Source organism: Oncorhynchus masou, chromosome 29 (assembly GCF_036934945.1).
Source record: "Oncorhynchus masou masou isolate Uvic2021 chromosome 29, UVic_Omas_1.1, whole genome shotgun sequence".
Classification (NCBI taxonomy): Eukaryota; Metazoa; Chordata; class Actinopteri; order Salmoniformes; family Salmonidae; genus Oncorhynchus; species Oncorhynchus masou.
In genome coordinates this window covers 82056981-82080869 of record NC_088240.1, presented here as the reverse complement: position 1 = coordinate 82080869, position 23889 = coordinate 82056981, and the positions used below count along the sequence as shown (strand labels likewise).

The 23889-nt window shown below is 42.6% G+C and overlaps 2 protein-coding genes across 4 annotated transcripts; both read left to right on the top strand.

Moving 5' to 3' along the window:
* Positions 1–1193: 1193 nt before the first annotated feature.
* Positions 1194–11522, top strand: LOC135519782 (uncharacterized). Its single transcript, XM_064944999.1, has 6 exons — positions 1194–1254; positions 2035–2100; positions 2238–2305; positions 2389–2553; positions 2891–3078; positions 11207–11522. Exons 1-6 carry the CDS (start codon positions 1194–1196, stop codon positions 11514–11516), a joined length of 858 nt encoding a protein of 285 aa, XP_064801071.1. The 3' UTR covers positions 11517–11522.
* Positions 11523–12646: 1124 nt separating this feature from the next.
* Positions 12647–23867, top strand: LOC135520745 (extracellular matrix protein 1-like). Of its 3 annotated transcripts, none has more exons than XM_064946514.1 (5): positions 12647–13047; positions 13828–13894; positions 14023–14338; positions 14676–14863; positions 22993–23867. In XM_064946514.1, exons 1-5 carry the CDS (start codon positions 12987–12989, stop codon positions 23300–23302), a joined length of 942 nt encoding a protein of 313 aa, XP_064802586.1. In that variant the 5' UTR covers positions 12647–12986; the 3' UTR covers positions 23303–23867. The 3 variants fall into 3 exon arrangements, with proteins under 3 accessions (XP_064802586.1, XP_064802587.1, XP_064802588.1); XM_064946515.1 differs by lacking the exon at positions 22993–23867 and adding an exon at positions 20707–21525; XM_064946516.1 differs by lacking the exon at positions 22993–23867 and adding an exon at positions 16033–20224.
* Positions 23868–23889: the final 22 nt, after the last annotated feature.

Sequence of the window (23889 nt, the reverse complement as noted above, 5' to 3'; positions counted from 1 at the left end):
TATACCGTCCATCGGATACTGGATTCCCGCCGGGTGCAGCGGTCCTGGCAGTATCTGGTGGACTGGGAAGGCTACGGTCCCGAGGAGCGCTCCTGGGTTCCTGCCAAAGACATCCTGGACCCTGACCTCATTCGTCAGTTCAGGGCCCTCCACCCTGAGAGAGCTGGTAGGAATGTCAGGAGCCGTTCCTAGGGGGGGGGATTCTGTCAGGATTTGGCCAGGGTTGTTCCGGGTTTTGGTCACTAGATGCCCCCATTGTGCTTTTTGACCTTATGTTTTTTCCCTTGTTCCCCATTATTATTTGCACCTGTGCCTCGTTTTCCCTGATTGTATTTAAACCCTTAGTTTCCCTCAGTTCTGTGCTCTGTGTTTGTATGTTAGCACCCAGCCCTAGTGTTCTGTGTATTCTTGTCGATTCCGGTGGATGCTCTTGTGGAATTCTGTTTTTGTTTTTGAGTATCTCTTAAGGCTTTTTTGTGCTATTCCTACCACCTTTTGGATTTACCATTTTTGTATTGAAGGACTTCTCCTTTTTTACTTTATTAAATACACCGTCTTAAGTACTGCTGTGTCTGCCTCATCTTCTGGGTTCTGCTGACTATTCGTGGCTCAGTTGGTTAAGTGACTGTTTCTCACTCCGGAGACCCAGGTTCGTAACCGGGTCCTGACACAGAGAGGCGCTGTTTTGCACAATCAGTTGCTTTCCATAGTGTGAGGATACATTCAACCTCTTGTGAAATGAAGGACAATAATTTATTTTGTTATTGGCCAATTTTTTTTTTGGGGGGGGGAGACTGGCTTAAATCCATGAATACATAGCACTGCTTTCTAATGGTGGGAAAATACCTCCCTCTTTTCCCGTCATTGAAAATAAGAATTTGTTCTTAACTGACTTGCCTGGTTAAATAAAAGGTAAAATAAAAAAATCACAGAACAACCATACATGTATTTATGCTCTCTCACAGCTCTCACACACTCATTCTCTGTTTCATACCACTCCATAAGGACATAACGGTTTGAAAAGAAGGGATTCCAGCTGTCGTTTGTCAAGTCGTTTCCTGAACTTGGCGTGGCTTTGGAACAACTTTGCTAAACACAGGGAAAGAGAGTGGGGGGTGAAAGAGGACAAAACAGAGGGAGTTGAAACAGTCCAGTGAAAGAGGACAAGGATAACTCCAGTATCAGTGCTCAAAATGGGTTGGTCTTGGGCTCTAGCGTGCTGGTGTGCATTAGTGCTGGTGTGCTCGTCTGAAGGTTTGTAGCTTACAAGGTTTTTGCATGTAGTCATCTGTTCTTTCTGTCCTTGTTTTATGTCCTGGTATGTGTTTATGGCTCCCCTTCTGTTTGTGCATGGTCTGTTAGAAGTGCACAGAAGAGGCCATTTTTATGCCCTATCAAGATCATGAAGAAAAACATTATTTGTTGGACGTGATACATTCCATTCCACCAGTTTAGTGTGGAACAACTTTGTCCAAGTCTACTAACAGTATAACTATTATTCTAGGTATAACAAAAATCTAGACTAGAGAATTCACACCATGTTAATTAAAGGTGCAATATGCAGAAGTCGCTCCGCAATTTCCTGTTTGATACAATTCAAATAGTTAGCCTAATTTCAGTTTGTGACAAAACAAGCAATGTATAGTGTTGAGAATCATTGTACCATCTAAACCGCTATGAAATAAATTTTCAATAGGCAAAAATATTTGTATTTTCATTTGTTTGAAGCTGGTATACAAAACCAGAAGCAAAAATGTAACTTAAGAAATGGGAATCATTGAAATAGTATACTTATAACAGATCTTCCGCTTCTTAGACTTGCTGTCAATGAGAATAACAGATCTATAAGTCACATTTCTATGTGAATTGGGTCACCCAAAAAGTTACATATTAGCTTTAAGTATTCTGATTTCATGATTTCCACAAATCTAGGTGGAAAACAACAGTACTGACATCACATGGTCAGAGTGCTATGGCTTATTTATTAACTAGTATGTGAGGGCATGTGTTTACATTCTCCCATCCCTTCCACAGATAACAGATCCCTTCCTGGCATGTTACAGAGAGAGGCCTCCTTTGACATAGAGGATTTCCTGCAAAGTTAGTGTGACATGTACTGGGAGTGTGTGTGTGTGTGTGTGTGTGTGTGTGTGTGTGTGTGTGTGTGTGTGTGTGTGTGTGTGTGTGTGTGTGTGTTGCAATGCCCTCACAGTGCTGTGTGTATATTTGCCTTCCAGGGGAGATCACCCAGTACCCGGACACAGACTTTACACCTGGAGTTCGGCCAATGGCTGGGCCTCGCTCGGTTGGGGAGTCCTACCCCAGTGTCCTCTTCCCCCCTGGCCGGCCCTCCCATAAAAACCTCCAGGCCATCTGTTTCCATAGCAGCCATCGTCCGCGGTACCCTTCCTACTCCCTCCCCGCAACGGCGGAGGCCACTTTAGTCGTCGAGCTGCAGCAGTCAACCGGGTAGAGTCCTGGTACAGCGCATGTTGCCATGGGAACGGGACACAGCAGGTCCAGGAAGTGACGCTGTGCTGCGTTACACAGGCGGTGAGTGTTTCTGTGGCAACATTGGATTCTGTCCTTTCGTGTTGTGTTGTGTTCAGTTCTGTTTAGGTCCATTCACTCCTAGTGTACCAACAGAACCACCTTCTATGTGCACAGATGCAGTAGTGATGAGGACAGAGGATGCCCAGGGAAGATGAGACTCAGTAGAAGGAAAGCCCATACAGACACAACAGATTAGCCTTGGAGTCTATCTGTATAGCTGTGTAGAGGGGAAGGCATTCATGAGTCAGGCCCACTAAAGTTGTATCTTCACTATTTTAGGACTTCTTTTATCTCTATTTTTCATGTGTGAATTGATGTTTGTATATGTCACTTACAGTGGGAACAGACCCTGTCCACATTCTGTACTGAGGAGTCCGGAGTGAAGACACGCCATCACCACTGCTGCCAGAAGGCGGGCGGGGCCAGACTGAGCTGTTTCCATAGGGATAACCCAGACCCCACCTACCTGCCGACCACCCCCATTCCTGAACCTGGCTTCACCTTTAACCCCAACACTTGTCACAAGTAAGGGAGGGAGAGAGGTGTACTTTAATTTTAGGGCAGGGCTGTTATGGTGACGGTATTACCGCCACACTGGTGGTTACGAGTCATGACCGCAGTCCAATTCCACGTGACTGTTTAGTCACGGTAACTAGGCATCTCCAAAACTGCGCTCTGATGGTGCTGATGATCATTAGTAGAGTACCAAACTTGCTAACAGTCAGTTGCTAATGTGCTGGTACTCAGCACCATAGTGTCTCTCTAATCACTCTGACATCAATAGAAATGTAAAACGAAAATCGAATCAAACACTTCATGAGTGCCCATGAGCTCATGTTGCGCAACAGTTCTATAGGCTAATCAATTGTGGGAATTTTTTTGGCCTCTTTTAAAAAGAGGATTCCATCAGCTTTCTATAGGCTAAGCCTACTATATTTATTTCTCAACGTTCCTAATATTATGCAGATTGCTTCGCTTTCCAAAGGAGTATAGCCTACTTGGCTGCATGAATATTAACCATAGGAAATGCGCCCTCTATTTGCTATTTAACCTCTCTGGCCCACCCGACACGCTAGCGTCCCAACTTGCCAACAATAAATGCAAATGCGCTACGCCAAATGCTAATAGCACTCATTAAAACTCAAACGTTCATTAAAACTCACATGCAGGGTACTCAATTCAAGCTACACTCGTTGTGTATCTAGCCAACGAGTCAGATTTGTAAAATGCTTTTCGGCGAAAGCATGAGAAGCTATTATCTGATAGCATGCAACACCCCGAAATACCAGAAGGGGACGTAAACAAAAGAATTTAGCGTAGACGGAGCTTCACAAAACGCAGAAATAAAATATAAAACATTCATTATCTTTGACGAGCTTCTTTGTTGGCACTCCTATATGTCCCATAAACATCACAATTGGGTCTTTTTTTTGATAAATCGGTCCTTGTATACCCAAAATGTCTATTTATGAAGACCGTCAGATCCAGGAAAAACACCGTTTTTAAACGCAACGTTATTTTTTTAAATTAAAAAAGTTGCCTATAAACTTTGACAAAACACTTCAAACTACTTCTGTAATCCAACTTTAGGTATTAGTAAACGTTAATAAACGATCACGGATCTGTATTCAATCTGTATTCAATAGGCACAAGTTTGGAAAACGTAGCCCACTTTTCCGGTTGCATTTTTCACAGCTATGGACCTGAAGACCGGATGTGGCTATTACTCAGATGACCAAGGATTTAGTTGCATCGAAATCACAACACTGGCGACATCGTGTGGAAGCTGTAGGAACTGTAATCCCATCCTTAAGTATTTTTCCTTCCAATAGACAATACATAGACTGGCGGATTGATTTTTTCGCTGTCGATTTTGTGATCAGGTTTCCTTGCGATTTTGACCACGGAACTCGTTCTGTTATAGTCACAGACACCATTGAACCAGTTCTAGAAACTTCAGAGTGTTTTCTATGCACACATACTAATCATATGCATATACTATATTCCTGGCATGAGTAGCAGGACGTTGAAATGTTGCGCGATTTTTAACAGAATGTTGAAAAAAGTAGCCCGATCTCTAAGAGGGTAGTGTATTTACATCAAATCAAACTATATTTGTCACATGCGCAGAATACAACAAGTGTAGACTTTACTATGAAATGCTTACTTACAAGCCCTTAACCAACAGTGCAGTTCAAGAAGAGTCAAGAAAATATTTACCAAGTAGACTAAAATAAAAAGTAATAATAAAAGGTAACACAATAAGAATAACAATAATGAGGTTATGTACCAGGGGCACCGGTACTGAGTCAGTGTGCGGGGGTACAGGTTAGTTGAGGTAATTTGTGCATGTACAGTTGAAGTCGGAAGTTTACATACACTTAGGTTGGAATCATTAAAACTCATTTTCAACCACTCCACAAATGTATTGTTAACAAACTATAGTTTGGGCAAGTCGGTTAGGACATCTACTTTGTGCATGACACAAGTAGTTTTTCCAACAATTGTTTACAGACAGAGTCTTTCACTGTATCACAATTCCAGTTGGTCAGAAGTTTACATACACTAAGTTGACTGTGCCTTTACATTTACATTACATTTAAGTCATTTGGCAGACGCTCTTATCCAGCGACTTACAAATTGGTGAATTCACCTTATGACATCCAGTGGAACAGCCACTTTACAATAGTGCATCTAAATCATTTAAGGGGGGGGGGGTGAGAAGGATTACTTTATCCTATCCTAGGTATTCCTTAAAGAGGTGGGGTTTCAGGTGTCTCCGGAAACAGCTTGGAAAATTCCATAAAATGATGTCATGGCTTTAGAAGCTTCTGATAAGCTAATTGACATCATTTAAGTCAATTGGAGGTGTACCTGTGGATGTATTTCAAGCCCTACCTTCAAACTCAGTGCCTCTTTGCGTGACATCATGGGAAAATCCAAGGAAATCAGCCAAGACCTCAGAAAAAAAATGTAGACCTCCACAAGTCTGGTTCATCCTTGAGAGCAATTTCCAAACACTTGAAGGTACCACGTTCATCTGTACAAACAATAGTACGCAAGTATAAACACCATGGGACCACGCAGCCATCATACTGCTCAGGAAGGAGACGCAATCTGTCTCCTAGAGATTTTGGTGCACGTATATTGGTGCAAAAAGTGCAAATCAAATCAAATTTCTTTATATAGCCCTTCGTACATCAGCTGATATCTCAAAGTGCTGTACAGAAACCCAGCCTAAAACCCCAAACAGCAAGCAATGCAGGTGTTGAAGCACGTTGGCTAGGAAAACTCCCGAGAAAGGCCAAAACCTAGGAAGAAACCTAGAGAGGAACCAGGCTATGAGGGGTGGACAGTCCTCTTCTGGCTGTGCCCGGTGGAGATTATAACAGAACATGGCCAAGATGTTCAAATGTTCATAAATGACCAGCATGGTCAAATAATAGGTCTGGGACAGGTAGCACGTCCGGTGAACAGGTCAGGATTCTATAGCTGGATGCAGAACAGTTGAAACTGGAGCAGCAGCACGGCCAGGTGGACTGGGGACAGCAAGGAGTCATCATGCCAGGTAGTCCTGAGGCATGGTCCTAGGTCCTCCGAGAGAGAGAAAGAAAGAGGGAAAGAGAGAATTAGAGAGAGCATACTTAAATTCACACAGGACACCGGATAAGACTGGAGAAGTACTCCAGATATAACAAACTGACCCTTGCCCCCGACACCTACTACTGCAGCATAAATACTGGAGGCTGAGACAGGAGGGGTCAGGAGACACTGTGGCCCCATCCGATGATACCCCCGGACAGGGCCAAACAGGAAGTATATAACCCCACCCACTTTGCTAAAGCACAGCCCCCACACCACTAGAGGGATACATTCAACCACCAACTTACCATCCTGAGACAAGGCCGAGTATAGCCCACAAAGATCTCCGCCACGGCACAACCAAAGGGGGGGGGAGCAACCCAGACAGGAAGATCACATCAGTGACTCAACCCACTCAAGTGACGCAACCCTGCTAGGGACGGCATGAAAGAGCACCAGTAAGCCAGTGACTCAGCCCCTGTATTAGGGTTAGAGGCAGAGAATCCCAGTGGATAGAGGGAAACCGGCCAGGCAGAGACAGCATGGGCGGTTCATTGCTCCAGAGCCTTTCCGTTCTCCTTCACACTCCTGGGCCAGACTACACTCAATCATAGTACCCACTGAAGAGATGAGTCTTCAGTAAAGACTTAAAGGTTGAGACTGAGTTTGCGTCTCTCACATGGGTAGGCAGACCATTCCATAAAAATGGAGCTCTATAGGAGAAAGCCCTGCCTCCAGCTGTTTGCTTAGAAATTCTAGGGACAATTCGGAGGCCTGCGTCTTGTGACCGTAGCGTACGTGTAGGTATGTACGGCAGGACCAAATCAGAGATATAGGTAGGAGCAAGCCTATGTAATGCTTTGTAGGTTAGCAGTAAAACCTTGAAATCAGCCCTTGCCTTGACAGGATGCCAGTGTAGGGAGGCTAGCACTGGAGTAATATGATCCAATTCTAGCAGCCGTATTTAGCACTAACTGAAGTTTATTTAGTGCATTATCCAGGTAGTCGGAAAGTAGAGCATTGCAGTAGTCTAACCTAGAAGTAACAAAAGCATGGATACATTTTTCTGCATCATTTTTGGACAGAAAGTTTCTGATTTTTGCAATGTTACGTAGATGGAAAAAAGCTGTCCTTGAAACAGTCCTTATATGTTCGTCAAAAGAGAGATCAGGGTCCAGAGTAACGCCGAGGTCCTTCACAGTTTTATTTGAGACGACTGTTCAACCATTAAGATTAATTGTCAGATTCAAGAGAAGATCTCTTTGTTTCTTGGGACCTAGAACAAGCATATCTGTTTTGTCCAAGTAGAAAGTTTACAGCCATCCCCTTCCTTATGTCTGAAACACAGGCTTCTAGCGAGGGCAATTTTGGGACTTCACCATGTTTCATTGAAATGTGCAGCTGTGAGTCATCCGCATAGCAGTGAAAGTTAACATTATGTTTTCGAATGACATCCCCAAGAGGTAAAATATATAGTGAAAACAATAGTGGTCCTAAAACAGAACCTTGAGGAACACCGACATTTACAGTTGATTTGTCAGAGGACAAACCATTCACAGAGACAAACTAATATCTTTCCGACAGATAAGATCTAAACCAGGCCAGAACTTGTCCGTGTAGACCAATTTGGGTTTCCCCAATCTCTCCAAAAGAATGTGGTGATCGATGGTATCAAAAGCAGCACTAAGGTCTAGGAGCACGAGGACAGATGCAGAGCCTTGGTCTGATGCCATTAAAAGGTAATTTACCACCTTCACAAGTGCAGTCTCAGTGCTAAAACCAGACTGAAACATTTCGTATACATTGTTTGTCGTCAGGAAGGCAGAGTTGCTGCGCAACAGCCCTTTCTAAACATTTTGAGAGGAATGGAAGATTCGATGTAGGCCGAATATTTTTATTTTTTTCTGGGTCAAGGTTTGGCTTTTTCAAGAGAGGCTTTATTACTGCCACTTTTAGTGAGTTTGGTACACATCCGGTGGATAGAGAGCCGTTTATTATGTCAATCCCAGATCAACAGCAAAGGACCATAGGACATATTCCAGTCTGTGCTAGCAAAACAGTCCTGAGTGAGTCACTGGTACTTCCTGCTTTAGTTTTTGCTTGTAAGCACGACTCAGGAGGATAGAATTATGGTCAGATTTGCCAAATGGAGGGTGGAAGAGAGCTTTGTATGCATCTCTGTGTGTGAAGTAAAGGTGGTCTAGGACTTTTTTTTCTCTGGTTGCACGTGACATGTTGTTAAAAATTTGGTAAAACTGATTTAAGTTTGCCTGCATTAAAGTCCCCGGCCACAAGGAGCACCACTTCTGGGTGAGCATTTTCTTCTTTGCTTATGGCCTTATGGAGTTGGTTGAGAGCGGTCTTAGTGCCAGCTTCGTTCTGTGGTGTTAAGTAGACAGTTACGTATAATATAGATGAGAACTCTCTTGGTAGATAGTGTGGTCTACAGCTTATCATAAGGTACTCTACCTCAGGGGAGCAATATCTCGAGACTCCTTTAATATTAGACATCGCGCACCAGCTGTTATTAGACACACACCCTCACCCCTCGTCTTACCAGAGGTAGCGTCTCTGTTCTGCCGGTGCATGGAAAATCCCGCTAGCTCTATATTGTCCATATTGTCGTTCAGCCACGTCTCGTGAAACATAAGATGTTACAGCTTTTAAGGTCCCCTTGGTAGGATAATCTTAATTGTAGGTTATCCATTATATTTTCCAATGATTGCACGTTAGCAAGAAGAACAGATGGCAGTGTGAGTTTACTCGCTTGCTTACTGATTCTCAGAAGGATGCCCGATCTGCAACACATTTTCCTGCGTCTTTTCTTCACACAAAATGGGGGGATCTGGTCCTGTTCCAATGAAAGCAAGATATCCTTCTCGTCGGACTCATTAAAGGAAAAGTTTATTCCAGTCCGTGGTGAGTAATCGCTGTTCTGTCCAGAAGTTATTTTTGGTCATAAGAGATGGTAGCAGCAACATTATGTACACAATGAGTAAAAAAACAAGTTACTCAAACTGCAAAAAAACGAACAAAAAGCACAATTGGTCGGGAGAAAGTAAAACATCAGCCATGTTCTTCGGCACCATCTTCATAGAATATGTATTACATTTATTCTTCCCCCTGCCCCTATTCTGATAGCTGCATGATAATAATCCAAACTAATTTCATACATATAATATTTAGTATTAGTGATGCACCGATATTACATTTTTGGCCGATACCGATATTCAATATTTTCCTTGCCCAAAAAAACCCGATACCGATATTACATTTTTTTGCGGCCTTAAGCATTCTAGTATAGTTAAATAGTTAACACACACATGGACGCAGCGGTCTAAGGCTCTGCATCTCAGTGCAAGACTGTCTCTACAGTCCATAGTTCGAATCCAGGCTGTATCATATCCGGCCGTGATTGGGAGTCCCATAGGGCGGTGCACAATTGGCCCAGCGTTGTCCAGGCCGTCATTGTAAATAAGAATTCTTTCTTAACTGACTTGCCTAGTTAATAAATAAAGGTTACACACACCCCACACTGACCAAAATGTTATTTTGTTGGCATTTATGTATGTCCCCACTACCAGTAAAACATAATCAAAACCTATTTCTTTCACTTATCTGCTGTGCTGTTTCGTTGTTAATATGTTCAGTCATTTCAATCTCAACCAGGATTTATATGGAACGCCGTTTGGGTCTTTGCGTGTCAAAAAAGATACACGTCTAATGACTCTATTTGACGTGTCAAATAACACAACATAATCTGTTTCGGTAGCTATAGATACCAAGCTAACTATATAGATACCTAGCTAACTATATAGATACCTAGCTAACTATATAGATACCTAGCTAACTATATAGCTAGGTGGCATCTAAAATAACCCTAATTTATAAGACAGCTCTTATTTGATTAATGTTAATGTTCAATTGCAATAGGCGAACAACATGTGTCAACCTAGCTAATACTTACAAGGATTCCTAAATCATTGCTAAGAATAATGAAAATGACAGCAGTTTTTACTGGTCATTGTGTTCAGGCTGGTTGAATTGGTGCTAGCTATGTACCAAGCTAAAGCTAGCTACCCCAGAAGTTGCGGTCGAACAAATGATGCTTTATTACCAATGCGGTATTGTAAACACATCGTTCGTGGCCAGTGTTTGCTTGTTTGCAGACTTTTTTGTACAGCTTTGACAATGCTACTATATATTTTTTGACACGCAAAGACTCAAGCGGTGTTCCATAGTATGTATGTCGTCAAGATAATAGCAGTGATGAGATTACTGTGTAACTCCGGTAGGGCAACGTCAGAAAAATAGCGCACTTGGTAGTGTTAACTGGTGCTCGACCAGTTGGCAAAAGCCAACATTACCAACGACAGAGAACGGTTGATTGTCAAGGGCAATGAATTACGTTATCTTGGCTTTATTGGATTTCACCTTTGAGTTGTCTTGCTGACATTTTTACTTGTTGACTGCTCGATCCACACAGCATACATTGTGGGCTAGTTTAGGAATGCTGTGTTGCACAAATAGTGCAAAATTTTACGTGGCGTCATTATGTCATGTACCTTCGTTATATAGGTATGCACGCCTGCTTTGACATCGGTTTTGCACATTTGGCGTTAAACTAGACATCGGCTGATACCGATGTTGGTATTTTTAGCTAATATCATCCGATTCCGATATGTTCACAATATATCGAGCATCCCTATTTAGTATATGTAAAGGCAAGATTAAACTAGTCTAATGGGTGACAATATTATAATATGTTAATGGTGCCCAGTATGTGCATAAGGCAAGAAACAGCGTATGCTTTTTTTTGTGCAACTTTTTCAAATCATAGTCGCGCATGTCATGTAGCCTAGCCCATAGGCCTATATGTTCTGACAAGGTTTGTATCATAACTAACCTGGCCAAATAACTCCAAACGCAGCCTGCAGGCCTAGAACCCCTGGGACACGGTAAGAGTCCAGATAGCCTACAGACCTAGAACCCCTGGGACACGTGTAAAGGAAAGAATGAATGGGGCTATGTATCGTGAGATTTTGAGTGAAAACCTCCTTCCATCAACAAGGGCATTGAAGATGAAACATGGCTGGGTCTTTCAGCATGACAATGATCCCAAACACACCGCCCGGGCAACAAAGGAGTGGCTTCGTAAGAAGCATTTCAAGGTCCTGGAGTGGTCTAGCCAGTCTCCAGATCTCAACCCCATAGAAAATCTTTGGAGGGAGTTGAAAGTCCGTGTTGCCCAGCAACAGCCTCAAAACATCACTGCTCTAGAGGAGATCTGCATGGAGGAATGGGCCAAAATACCAGCAACAGTGTGTGAAAACCTTGTGAAGACTGTCATTGCCAATAAAGGGTATATAACAAAGTATTGAGATTAACTTTTGTTATTGACCAAATACTTATTTTCCACTATAATTAGCAAATAAATTCATAAGAAATCCTACAATGTGATTTGCCAGATTTTTTCTCCTCATTTTGTCTGTCATAGTTGAAGTGAACCTATGATGAAAATTACAGGCCTCTCTGATCTTTTTAAGTGAGAGAACTTGCACAATTGGTGGCTGACTAAATACTTTTTTGCCCAGTATGGAGATTTAAGTAAAACCACAAGCCCAAAACCCTATCTTCATCCATGGCTAATTTAGGACACTTTTAGCTAGCTAGTCACTGGAGGACAACAACACAACAAGATTCAAATTGTTTCTGGATGTGACATGATGTGATGTGATTGGACTGCAGCCAAATCCAAACTGGCTTCCTTGACACTTTTTGGATGTGCCAGGACATTACATTTACATTTACATTTAAGTCATTTAGCAGACGCTCTTATCCAGAGCGACTTACAAATTGGTGAATTCACCTTCTGACATCCAGTGGAACAGCCACTTTACAATAGTGCATCTAAATCATTAAGGGGGGGGGGTGAGAAGGATTACTTATCCTATCCTAGGTATTCCTTGAAGAGGTGGGGTTTCAGGTGTCTCCGGAAGGTGGTGATTGACTCCGCTGTCCTGGCGTCGTGAGGGAGTTTGTTCCACCATTGGGGGGCCAGAGCAGCGAACAGTTTTGACTGGGCTGAGCGGGAACTGTGCTTCCTCAATGGTAGGGAGGCGAGCAGGCCAGAGGTGGATGAACGCAGTGCCCTTGCTTGGGTGTAGGGCCTGATCAGAGCCTGGAGGTACTGCGGTGCCGTTCCCCTCACAGCTCCGTAGGCAAGCACCATGGTCTTGTAGCGGATGCGAGCTTCAACTGGAAGCCAGTGGAGAGAGCGGACCATTCACAGTTGAGCTCACTAGGTTTAGTTCAACACCGATTGGCTATTATTTTATAAGTGTTTATCAAGGGAGACCAAATGCTTGCTAGCTTCCCTTGCATTCAATATTACACATACAGAGATGCGCTGTTTTGCACAATCAGATGCTTTCCATAGTGTGAGGATACATTCAACCTCTTGCGAAATGAAGGACAATAATTTATTTTGTTATTGGCCAATTTTGGGGGGAGACTGGCTTAAATCCATGAATACATAGCACTGCTGACTAATGGTGGGAAAATACCTCCCTCTTTTCCCTCCAATCACAGAACAACCATACATGTATTTATGCTCTCTCACAGCTCTCACACACTCATTCTCTGTTTCATACCACTCCATAAGGACATAACGGTTTGAAAAGAAGGGATTCCAGCTGTCGTTTGTCAAGTCGTTTCCTGAACTTGGCGTGGCTTTGGAACAACTTTGCTAAACACAGGGAAAGAGAGTGGGGGTGAAAGAGGACAAAACAGAGGGAGTTGAAACAGTCCAGTGAAAGAGGACAAGGATAACTCCAGTATCAGTGCTCAAAATGGGTTGGTCTTGGGCTCTAGCGTGCTGGTGTGCATTAGTGCTGGTGTGCTCGTCTGAAGGTTTGTAGCTTACAAGGTTTTTGCATGTAGTCATCTGTTCTTTCTGTCCTTGTTTTATGTCCTGGTATGTGTTTATGGCTCCCCTTCTGTTTGTGCATGGTCTGTTAGAAGTGCACAGAAGAGGCCATTTTTATGCCCTATCAAGATCATGAAGAAAAACATTATTTGTTGGACGTGATACATTCCATTCCACCAGTTTAGTGTGGAACAACTTTGTCCAAGTCTACTAACAGTATAACTATTATTCTAGGTATAACAAAAATCTAGACTAGAGAATTCACACCATGTTAATTAAAGGTGCAATATGCAGAAGTCGCTCCGCAATTTCCTGTTTGATACAATTCAAATAGTTAGCCTAATTTCAGTTTGTGACAAAACAAGCAATGTATAGTGTTGAGAATCATTGTACCATCTAAACCGCTATGAAATAAATTTTCAATAGGCAAAAATATTTGTATTTTCATTTGTTTGAAGCTGGTATACAAAACCAGAAGCAAAAATGTAACTTAAGAAATGGGAATCATTGAAATAGTATACTTATAACAGATCTTCCGCTTCTTAGACTTGCTGTCAATGAGAATAACAGATCTATAAGTCACATTTCTATGTGAATTGGGTCACCCAAAAAGTTACATATTAGCTTTAAGTATTCTGATTTCATGATTTCCACAAATCTAGGTGGAAAACAACAGTACTGACATCACATGGTCAGAGTGCTATGGCTTATTTATTAACTAGTATGTGAGGGCATGTGTTTACATTCTCCCATCCCTTCCACAGATAACAGATCCCTTCCTGGCATGTTACAGAGAGAGGCCTCCTTTGACATAGAGGATTTCCTGCAAAGTTAGTGTGACATGTACTGGGAGTGTGTGTGTGTGTGTGTGTGTGTGTGTGTGTGTGTGTGTGTGTGTGTGTGTGTGTGTGTGTGTGTTGCAATGCCCTCACAGTGCTGTGTGTATATTTGCCTTCCAGGGAGATCACCCAGTACCCGGACACAGACTTTACACCTGGAGTTCGGCCAATGGCTGGGCCTCGCTCGGTTGGGGAGTCCTACCCCAGTGTCCTCTTCCCCCCTGGCCGGCCCTCCCATAAAAACCTCCAGGCCATCTGTTTCCATAGCAGCCATCGTCCGCGGTACCCTTCCTACTCCCTCCCCCGCAACGGCGGAGGCCACTTTAGTCGTCGAGCTGCAGCAGTCAACCGGGTAGAGTCCTGGTACAGCGCATGTTGCCATGGGAACGGGACACAGCAGGTCCAGGAAGTGACGCTGTGCTGCGTTACACAGGCGGTGAGTGTTTCTGTGGCAACATTGGATTCTGTCCTTTCGTGTTGTGTTGTGTTCAGTTCTGTTTAGGTCCATTCACTCCTAGTGTACCAACAGAACCACCTTCTATGTGCACAGATGCAGTAGTGATGAGGACAGAGGATGCCCAGGGAAGATGAGACTCAGTAGAAGGAAAGCCCATACAGACACAACAGATTAGCCTTGGAGTCTATCTGTATAGCTGTGTAGAGGGGAAGGCATTCATGAGTCAGGCCCACTAAAGTTGTATCTTCACTATTTTAGGACTTCTTTTATCTCTATTTTTCATGTGTGAATTGATGTTTGTATATGTCACTTACAGTGGGAACAGACCCTGTCCACATTCTGTACTGAGGAGTCCGGAGTGAAGACACGCCATCACCACTGCTGCCAGAAGGCGGGCGGGGCCAGACTGAGCTGTTTCCATAGGGATAACCCAGACCCCACCTACCTGCCGACCACCCCCATTCCTGAACCTGGCTTCACCTTTAACCCCAACACTTGTCACAAGTAAGGGAGGGAGAGAGGTGTACTTTAATTTTAGGGCAGGGCTGTTATGGTGACGGTATTACCGCCACACTGGTGGTTACGAGTCATGACCGCAGTCCAATTCCACGTGACTGTTTAGTCACGGTAACTAGGCATCTCCAAAACTGCGCTCTGATGGTGCTGATGATCATTAGTAGAGTACCAAACTTGCTAACAGTCAGTTGCTAATGTGCTGGTACTCAGCACCATAGTGTCTCTCTAATCACTCTGACATCAATAGAAATGTAAAACGAAAATCGAATCAAACACTTCATGAGTGCCCATGAGCTCATGTTGCGCAACAGTTCTATAGGCTAATCAATTGTGGGAATTTTTTTGGCCTCTTTTAAAAAGAGGATTCCATCAGCTTTCTATAGGCTAAGCCTACTATATTTATTTCTCAACGTTCCTAATATTATGCAGATTGCTTCGCTTTCCAAAGGAGTATAGCCTACTTGGCTGCATGAATATTAACCATAGGAAATGCGCCCTCTATTTGCTATTTAACCTCTCTGGCCCACCCGACACGCTAGCGTCCCAACTTGCCAACAATAAATGCAAATGCGCTACGCCAAATGCTAATAGCACTCATTAAAACTCAAACGTTCATTAAAACTCACATGCAGGGTACTCAATTCAAGCTACACTCGTTGTGTATCTAGCCAACGAGTCAGATTTGTAAAATGCTTTTCGGCGAAAGCATGAGAAGCTATTATCTGATAGCATGCAACACCCCGAAATACCAGAAGGGGACGTAAACAAAAGAATTTAGCGTAGACGGAGCTTCACAAAACGCAGAAATAAAATATAAAACATTCATTATCTTTGACGAGCTTCTTTGTTGGCACTCCTATATGTCCCATAAACATCACAATTGGGTCTTTTTTTTGATAAATCGGTCCTTGTATACCCAAAATGTCTATTTATGAAGACCGTCAGATCCAGGAAAAACACCGTTTTTAAACGCAACGTTATTTTTTTAAATTAAAAAAGTTGCCTATAAACTTTGACAAAACACTTCAAACTACTTCTGTAATCCAACTTTAGGTATTAGTAAACGTTAATAAACGATCACGGATCTGTATTCAATCTGTATTCAATAGGCACAAGTTTGGAAAACGTAGCCCACTTTCCGGTTGCATTTTTCACAGCTATGGACCTGAAGACCGGATGTGGCTATTACTCAGATGACCAAGGATTTAGTTGCATCGAAATCACAACACTGGCGACATCGTGTGGAAGCTGTAGGAACTGTAATCCCATCCTTAAGTATTTTTCCTTCCAATAGACAATACATAGACTGGCGGATTGATTTTTTCGCTGTCGATTTTGTGATCAGGTTTCCTTGCGATTTTGACCACGGAACTCGTTCTGTTATAGTCACAGACACCATTGAACCAGTTCTAGAAACTTCAGAGTGTTTTCTATGCACACATACTAATCATATGCATATACTATATTCCTGGCATGAGTAGCAGGACGTTGAAATGTTGCGCGATTTTTAACAGAATGTTGAAAAAAGTAGCCCGATCTCTAAGAGGGTAGTGTATTTACATCAAATCAAACTATATTTGTCACATGCGCAGAATACAACAAGTGTAGACTTTACTATGAAATGCTTACTTACAAGCCCTTAACCAACAGTGCAGTTCAAGAAGAGTCAAGAAAATATTTACCAAGTAGACTAAAATAAAAAGTAATAATAAAAGGTAACACAATAAGAATAACAATAATGAGGTTATGTACCAGGGGCACCGGTACTGAGTCAGTGTGCGGGGTACAGGTTAGTTGAGGTAATTTGTGCATGTACAGTTGAAGTCGGAAGTTTACATACACTTAGGTTGGAATCATTAAAACTCATTTTCAACCACTCCACAAATGTATTGTTAACAAACTATAGTTTGGGCAAGTCGGTTAGGACATCTACTTTGTGCATGACACAAGTAGTTTTTCCAACAATTGTTTACAGACAGAGTCTTTCACTGTATCACAATTCCAGTTGGTCAGAAGTTTACATACACTAAGTTGACTGTGCCTTTACATTTACATTACATTTAAGTCATTTGGCAGACGCTCTTATCCAGCGACTTACAAATTGGTGAATTCACCTTATGACATCCAGTGGAACAGCCACTTTACAATAGTGCATCTAAATCATTTAAGGGGGGGGGGGTGAGAAGGATTACTTTATCCTATCCTAGGTATTCCTTAAAGAGGTGGGGTTTCAGGTGTCTCCGGAAACAGCTTGGAAAATTCCATAAAATGATGTCATGGCTTTAGAAGCTTCTGATAAGCTAATTGACATCATTTAAGTCAATTGGAGGTGTACCTGTGGATGTATTTCAAGCCCTACCTTCAAACTCAGTGCCTCTTTGCGTGACATCATGGGAAAATCCAAGGAAATCAGCCAAGACCTCAGAAAAAAATGTAGACCTCCACAAGTCTGGTTCATCCTTGAGAGCAATTTCCAAACACTTGAAGGTACCACGTTCATCTGTACAAACAATAGTACGCAAGTATAAACACCATGGGACCACGCAGCCATCATACTGCTCAGGAAGGAGACGCAATCTGTCTCCTAGAGATTTTGGTGCACGTATATTGGTGCAAAAAGTGCAAATCAAATCAAATTTCTTTATATAGCCCTTCGTACATCAGCTGATATCTCAAAGTGCTGTACAGAAACCCAGCCTAAAACCCCAAACAGCAAGCAATGCAGGTGTTGAAGCACGTTGGCTAGGAAAACTCCCGAGAAAGGCCAAAACCTAGGAAGAAACCTAGAGAGGAACCAGGCTATGAGGGGTGGACAGTCCTCTTCTGGCTGTGCCCGGTGGAGATTATAACAGAACATGGCCAAGATGTTCAAATGTTCATAAATGACCAGCATGGTCAAATAATAGGTCTGGGACAGGTAGCACGTCCGGTGAACAGGTCAGGATTCTATAGCTGGATGCAGAACAGTTGAAACTGGAGCAGCAGCACGGCCAGGTGGACTGGGGACAGCAAGGAGTCATCATGCCAGGTAGTCCTGAGGCATGGTCCTAGGTCCTCCGAGAGAGAGAAAGAAAGAGGGAAAGAGAGAATTAGAGAGAGCATACTTAAATTCACACAGGACACCGGATAAGACTGGAGAAGTACTCCAGATATAACAAACTGACCCTTGCCCCCCGACACCTACTACTGCAGCATAAATACTGGAGGCTGAGACAGGAGGGGTCAGGAGACACTGTGGCCCCATCCGATGATACCCCCGGACAGGGCCAAACAGGAAGTATATAACCCCACCCACTTTGCTAAAGCACAGCCCCCACACCACTAGAGGGATACATTCAACCACCAACTTACCATCCTGAGACAAGGCCGAGTATAGCCCACAAAGATCTCCGCCACGGCACAACCAAAGGGGGGGGGAGCAACCCAGACAGGAAGATCACATCAGTGACTCAACCCACTCAAGTGACGCAACCCTGCTAGGGACGGCATGAAAGAGCACCAGTAAGCCAGTGACTCAGCCCCTGTATTAGGGTTAGAGGCAGAGAATCCCAGTGGATAGAGGGAAACCGGCCAGGCAGAGACAGCATGGGCGGTTCATTGCTCCAGAGCCTTTCCGTTCTCCTTCACACTCCTGGGCCAGACTACACTCAATCATAGTACCCACTGAAGAGATGAGTCTTCAGTAAAGACTTAAAGGTTGAGACTGAGTTTGCGTCTCTCACATGGGTAGGCAGACCATTCCATAAAAATGGAGCTCTATAGGAGAAAGCCCTGCCTCCAGCTGTTTGCTTAGAAATTCTAGGGACAATTCGGAGGCCTGCGTCTTGTGACCGTAGCGTACGTGTAGGTATGTACGGCAGGACCAAATCAGAGATATAGGTAGGAGCAAGCCTATGTAATGCTTTGTAGGTTAGCAGTAAAACCTTGAAATCAGCCCTTGCCTTGACAGGATGCCAGTGTAGGGAGGCTAGCACTGGAGTAATATGATCCAATTCTAGCAGCCGTATTTAGCACTAACTGAAGTTTATTTAGTGCATTATCCAGGTAGTCGGAAAGTAGAGCATTGCAGTAGTCTAACCTAGAAGTAACAAAAGCATGGATACATTTTTCTGCATCATTTTTGGACAGAAAGTTTCTGATTTTTGCAATGTTACGTAGATGGAAAAAAAAGCTGTCCTTGAAACAGTCCTTATATGTTCGTCAAAAGAGAGATCAGGGTCCAGAGTAACGCCGAGGTCCTTCACAGTTTTATTTGAGACGACTGTTCAACCATTAAGATTAATTGTCAGATTCAAGAGAAGATCTCTTTGTTTCTTGGGACCTAGAACAAGCATATCTGTTTTGTCCAAGTAGAAAGTTTACAGCCATCCCCTTCCTTATGTCTGAAACACAGGCTTCTAGCGAGGGCAATTTTGGGACTTCACCATGTTTCATTGAAATGTGCAGCTGTGAGTCATCCGCATAGCAGTGAAAGTTAACATTATGTTTTCGAATGACATCCCCAAGAGGTAAAATATATAGTGAAAACAATAGTGGTCCTAAAACAGAACCTTGAGGAACACCGACATTTACAGTTGATTTGTCAGAGGACAAACCATTCACAGAGACAAACTAATATCTTTCCGACAGATAAGATCTAAACCAGGCCAGAACTTGTCCGTGTAGACCAATTTGGGTTTCCCCAATCTCTCCAAAAGAATGTGGTGATCGATGGTATCAAAAGCAGCACTAAGGTCTAGGAGCACGAGGACAGATGCAGAGCCTTGGTCTGATGCCATTAAAAGGTAATTTACCACCTTCACAAGTGCAGTCTCAGTGCTAAAACCAGACTGAAACATTTCGTATACATTGTTTGTCGTCAGGAAGGCAGAGTTGCTGCGCAACAGCCCTTTCTAAACATTTTGAGAGGAATGGAAGATTCGATGTAGGCCGAATATTTTTATTTTTTTTCTGGGTCAAGGTTTGGCTTTTTCAAGAGAGGCTTTATTACTGCCACTTTTAGTGAGTTTGGTACACATCCGGTGGATAGAGAGCCGTTTATTATGTCAATCCCAGATCAACAGCAAAGGACCATAGGACATATTCCAGTCTGTGCTAGCAAAACAGTCCTGAGTGAGTCACTGGTACTTCCTGCTTTAGTTTTTGCTTGTAAGCACGACTCAGGAGGATAGAATTATGGTCAGATTTGCCAAATGGAGGGTGGAAGAGAGCTTTGTATGCATCTCTGTGTGTGAAGTAAAGGTGGTCTAGGACTTTTTTTTCTCTGGTTGCACGTGACATGTTGTTAAAAATTTGGTAAAACTGATTTAAGTTTGCCTGCATTAAAGTCCCCGGCCACAAGGAGCACCACTTCTGGGTGAGCATTTTCTTCTTTGCTTATGGCCTTATGGAGTTGGTTGAGAGCGGTCTTAGTGCCAGCTTCGTTCTGTGGTGTTAAGTAGACAGTTACGTATAATATAGATGAGAACTCTCTTGGTAGATAGTGTGGTCTACAGCTTATCATAAGGTACTCTACCTCAGGGGAGCAATATCTCGAGACTCCTTTAATATTAGACATCGCGCACCAGCTGTTATTAGACACACACCCTCACCCCTCGTCTTACCAGAGGTAGCGTCTCTGTTCTGCCGGTGCATGGAAAATCCCGCTAGCTCTATATTGTCCATATTGTCGTTCAGCCACGTCTCGTGAAACATAAGATGTTACAGCTTTTAAGGTCCCCTTGGTAGGATAATCTTAATTGTAGGTTATCCATTATATTTTCCAATGATTGCACGTTAGCAAGAAGAACAGATGGCAGTGTGAGTTTACTCGCTTGCTTACTGATTCTCAGAAGGATGCCCGATCTGCAACACATTTTCCTGCGTCTTTTCTTCACACAAAATGGGGGGATCTGGTCCTGTTCCAATGAAAGCAAGATATCCTTCTCGTCGGACTCATTAAAGGAAAAGTTTATTCCAGTCCGTGGTGAGTAATCGCTGTTCTGTCCAGAAGTTATTTTTGGTCATAAGAGATGGTAGCAGCAACATTATGTACACAATGAGTAAAAAAACAAGTTACTCAAACTGCAAAAAAACGAACAAAAAGCACAATTGGTCGGGAGAAAGTAAAACATCAGCCATGTTCTTCGGCACCATCTTCATAGAATATGTATTACATTTATTCTTCCCCCTGCCCCTATTCTGATAGCTGCATGATAATAATCCAAACTAATTTCATACATATAATATTTAGTATTAGTGATGCACCGATATTACATTTTTGGCCGATACCGATATTCAATATTTTCCTTGCCCAAAAAAACCCGATACCGATATTACATTTTTTTGCGGCCTTAAGCATTCTAGTATAGTTAAATAGTTAACACACACATGGACGCAGCGGTCTAAGGCTCTGCATCTCAGTGCAAGACTGTCTCTACAGTCCATAGTTCGAATCCAGGCTGTATCATATCCGGCCGTGATTGGGAGTCCCATAGGGCGGTGCACAATTGGCCCAGCGTTGTCCAGGCCGTCATTGTAAATAAGAATTCTTTCTTAACTGACTTGCCTAGTTAATAAATAAAGGTTACACACACCCCACACTGACCAAAATGTTATTTTGTTGGCATTTATGTATGTCCCCACTACCAGTAAAACATAATCAAAACCTATTTCTTTCACTTATCTGCTGTGCTGTTTCGTTGTTAATATGTTCAGTCATTTCAATCTCAACCAGGATTTATATGGAACGCCGTTTGGGTCTTTGCGTGTCAAAAAAGATACACGTCTAATGACTCTATTTGACGTGTCAAATAACACAACATAATCTGTTTCGGTAGCTATAGATACCAAGCTAACTATATAGATACCTAGCTAACTATATAGATACCTAGCTAACTATATAGATACCTAGCTAACTATATAGCTAGGTGGCATCTAAAATAACCCTAATTTATAAGACAGCTCTTATTTGATTAATGTTAATGTTCAATTGCAATAGGCGAACAACATGTGTCAACCTAGCTAATACTTACAAGGATTCCTAAATCATTGCTAAGAATAATGAAAATGACAGCAGTTTTTACTGGTCATTGTGTTCAGGCTGGTTGAATTGGTGCTAGCTATGTACCAAGCTAAAGCTAGCTACCCCAGAAGTTGCGGTCGAACAAATGATGCTTTATTACCAATGCGGTATTGTAAACACATCGTTCGTGGCCAGTGTTTGCTTGTTTGCAGACTTTTTTGTACAGCTTTGACAATGCTACTATATATTTTTTGACACGCAAAGACTCAAGCGGTGTTCCATAGTATGTATGTCGTCAAGATAATAGCAGTGATGAGATTACTGTGTAACTCCGGTAGGGCAACGTCAGAAAAATAGCGCACTTGGTAGTGTTAACTGGTGCTCGACCAGTTGGCAAAAGCCAACATTACCAACGACAGAGAACGGTTGATTGTCAAGGGCAATGAATTACGTTATCTTGGCTTTATTGGATTTCACCTTTGAGTTGTCTTGCTGACATTTTTACTTGTTGACTGCTCGATCCACACAGCATACATTGTGGGCTAGTTTAGGAATGCTGTGTTGCACAAATAGTGCAAAATTTTACGTGGCGTCATTATGTCATGTACCTTCGTTATATAGGTATGCACGCCTGCTTTGACATCGGTTTTGCACATTTGGCGTTAAACTAGACATCGGCTGATACCGATGTTGGTATTTTTAGCTAATATCATCCGATTCCGATATGTTCACAATATATCGAGCATCCCTATTTAGTATATGTAAAGGCAAGATTAAACTAGTCTAATGGGTGACAATATTATAATATGTTAATGGTGCCCAGTATGTGCATAAGGCAAGAAACAGCGTATGCTTTTTTTTGTGCAACTTTTTCAAATCATAGTCGCGCATGTCATGTAGCCTAGCCCATAGGCCTATATGTTCTGACAAGGTTTGTATCATAACTAACCTGGCCAAATAACTCCAAACGCAGCCTGCAGGCCTAGAACCCCTGGGACACGGTAAGAGTCCAGATAGCCTACAGACCTAGAACCCCTGGGACACGTGTAAAGGAAAGAATGAATGGGGCTATGTATCGTGAGATTTTGAGTGAAAACCTCCTTCCATCAACAAGGGCATTGAAGATGAAACATGGCTGGGTCTTTCAGCATGACAATGATCCCAAACACACCGCCCGGGCAACAAAGGAGTGGCTTCGTAAGAAGCATTTCAAGGTCCTGGAGTGGTCTAGCCAGTCTCCAGATCTCAACCCCATAGAAAATCTTTGGAGGGAGTTGAAAGTCCGTGTTGCCCAGCAACAGCCTCAAAACATCACTGCTCTAGAGGAGATCTGCATGGAGGAATGGGCCAAAATACCAGCAACAGTGTGTGAAAACCTTGTGAAGACTGTCATTGCCAATAAAGGGTATATAACAAAGTATTGAGATTAACTTTTGTTATTGACCAAATACTTATTTTCCACTATAATTAGCAAATAAATTCATAAGAAATCCTACAATGTGATTTGCCAGATTTTTTCTCCTCATTTTGTCTGTCATAGTTGAAGTGAACCTATGATGAAAATTACAGGCCTCTCTGATCTTTTTAAGTGAGAGAACTTGCACAATTGGTGGCTGACTAAATACTTTTTTGCCCAGTATGGAGATTTAAGTAAAACCACAAGCCCAAAACCCTATCTTCATCCATGGCTAATTTAGGACACTTTTAGCTAGCTAGTCACTGGAGGACAACAACACAACAAGATTCAAATTGTTTCTGGATGTGACATGATGTGATGTGATTGGACTGCAGCCAAATCCAAACTGGCTTCCTTGACACTTTTTTGGATGTGCCAGGACATTACATTTACATTTACATTTAAGTCATTTAGCAGACGCTCTTATCCAGAGCGACTTACAAATTGGTGAATTCACCTTCTGACATCCAGTGGAACAGCCACTTTACAATAGTGCATCTAAATCATTAAGGGGGGGGGTGAGAAGGATTACTTATCCTATCCTAGGTATTCCTT

Excerpts from the sequence above, each read along its gene's own strand:
- LOC135519782 (XM_064944999.1), top strand. The coding sequence starts at position 1,194 with ATGGGTTGGTCTTGGGCTCTAGCGTGCTGGTGTGCATTAGTGCTGGTG. Across the intron at positions 1,255-2,034 it reads GCTGGTGTGCTCGTCTGAAG|ATAACAGATCCCTTCCTGGC; the intron begins GTTTGTAGCTTA and ends TCCCTTCCACAG. Across the intron at positions 2,554-2,890 it reads TGTGCTGCGTTACACAGGCG|TGGGAACAGACCCTGTCCAC; the intron begins GTGAGTGTTTCT and ends TGTCACTTACAG.
- LOC135520745 (XM_064946514.1), top strand. The coding sequence starts at position 12,987 with ATGGGTTGGTCTTGGGCTCTAGCGTGCTGGTGTGCATTAGTGCTGGTG. Across the intron at positions 13,048-13,827 it reads GCTGGTGTGCTCGTCTGAAG|ATAACAGATCCCTTCCTGGC; the intron begins GTTTGTAGCTTA and ends TCCCTTCCACAG. Across the intron at positions 13,895-14,022 it reads ATAGAGGATTTCCTGCAAAG|GGAGATCACCCAGTACCCGG; the intron begins TTAGTGTGACAT and ends TTTGCCTTCCAG.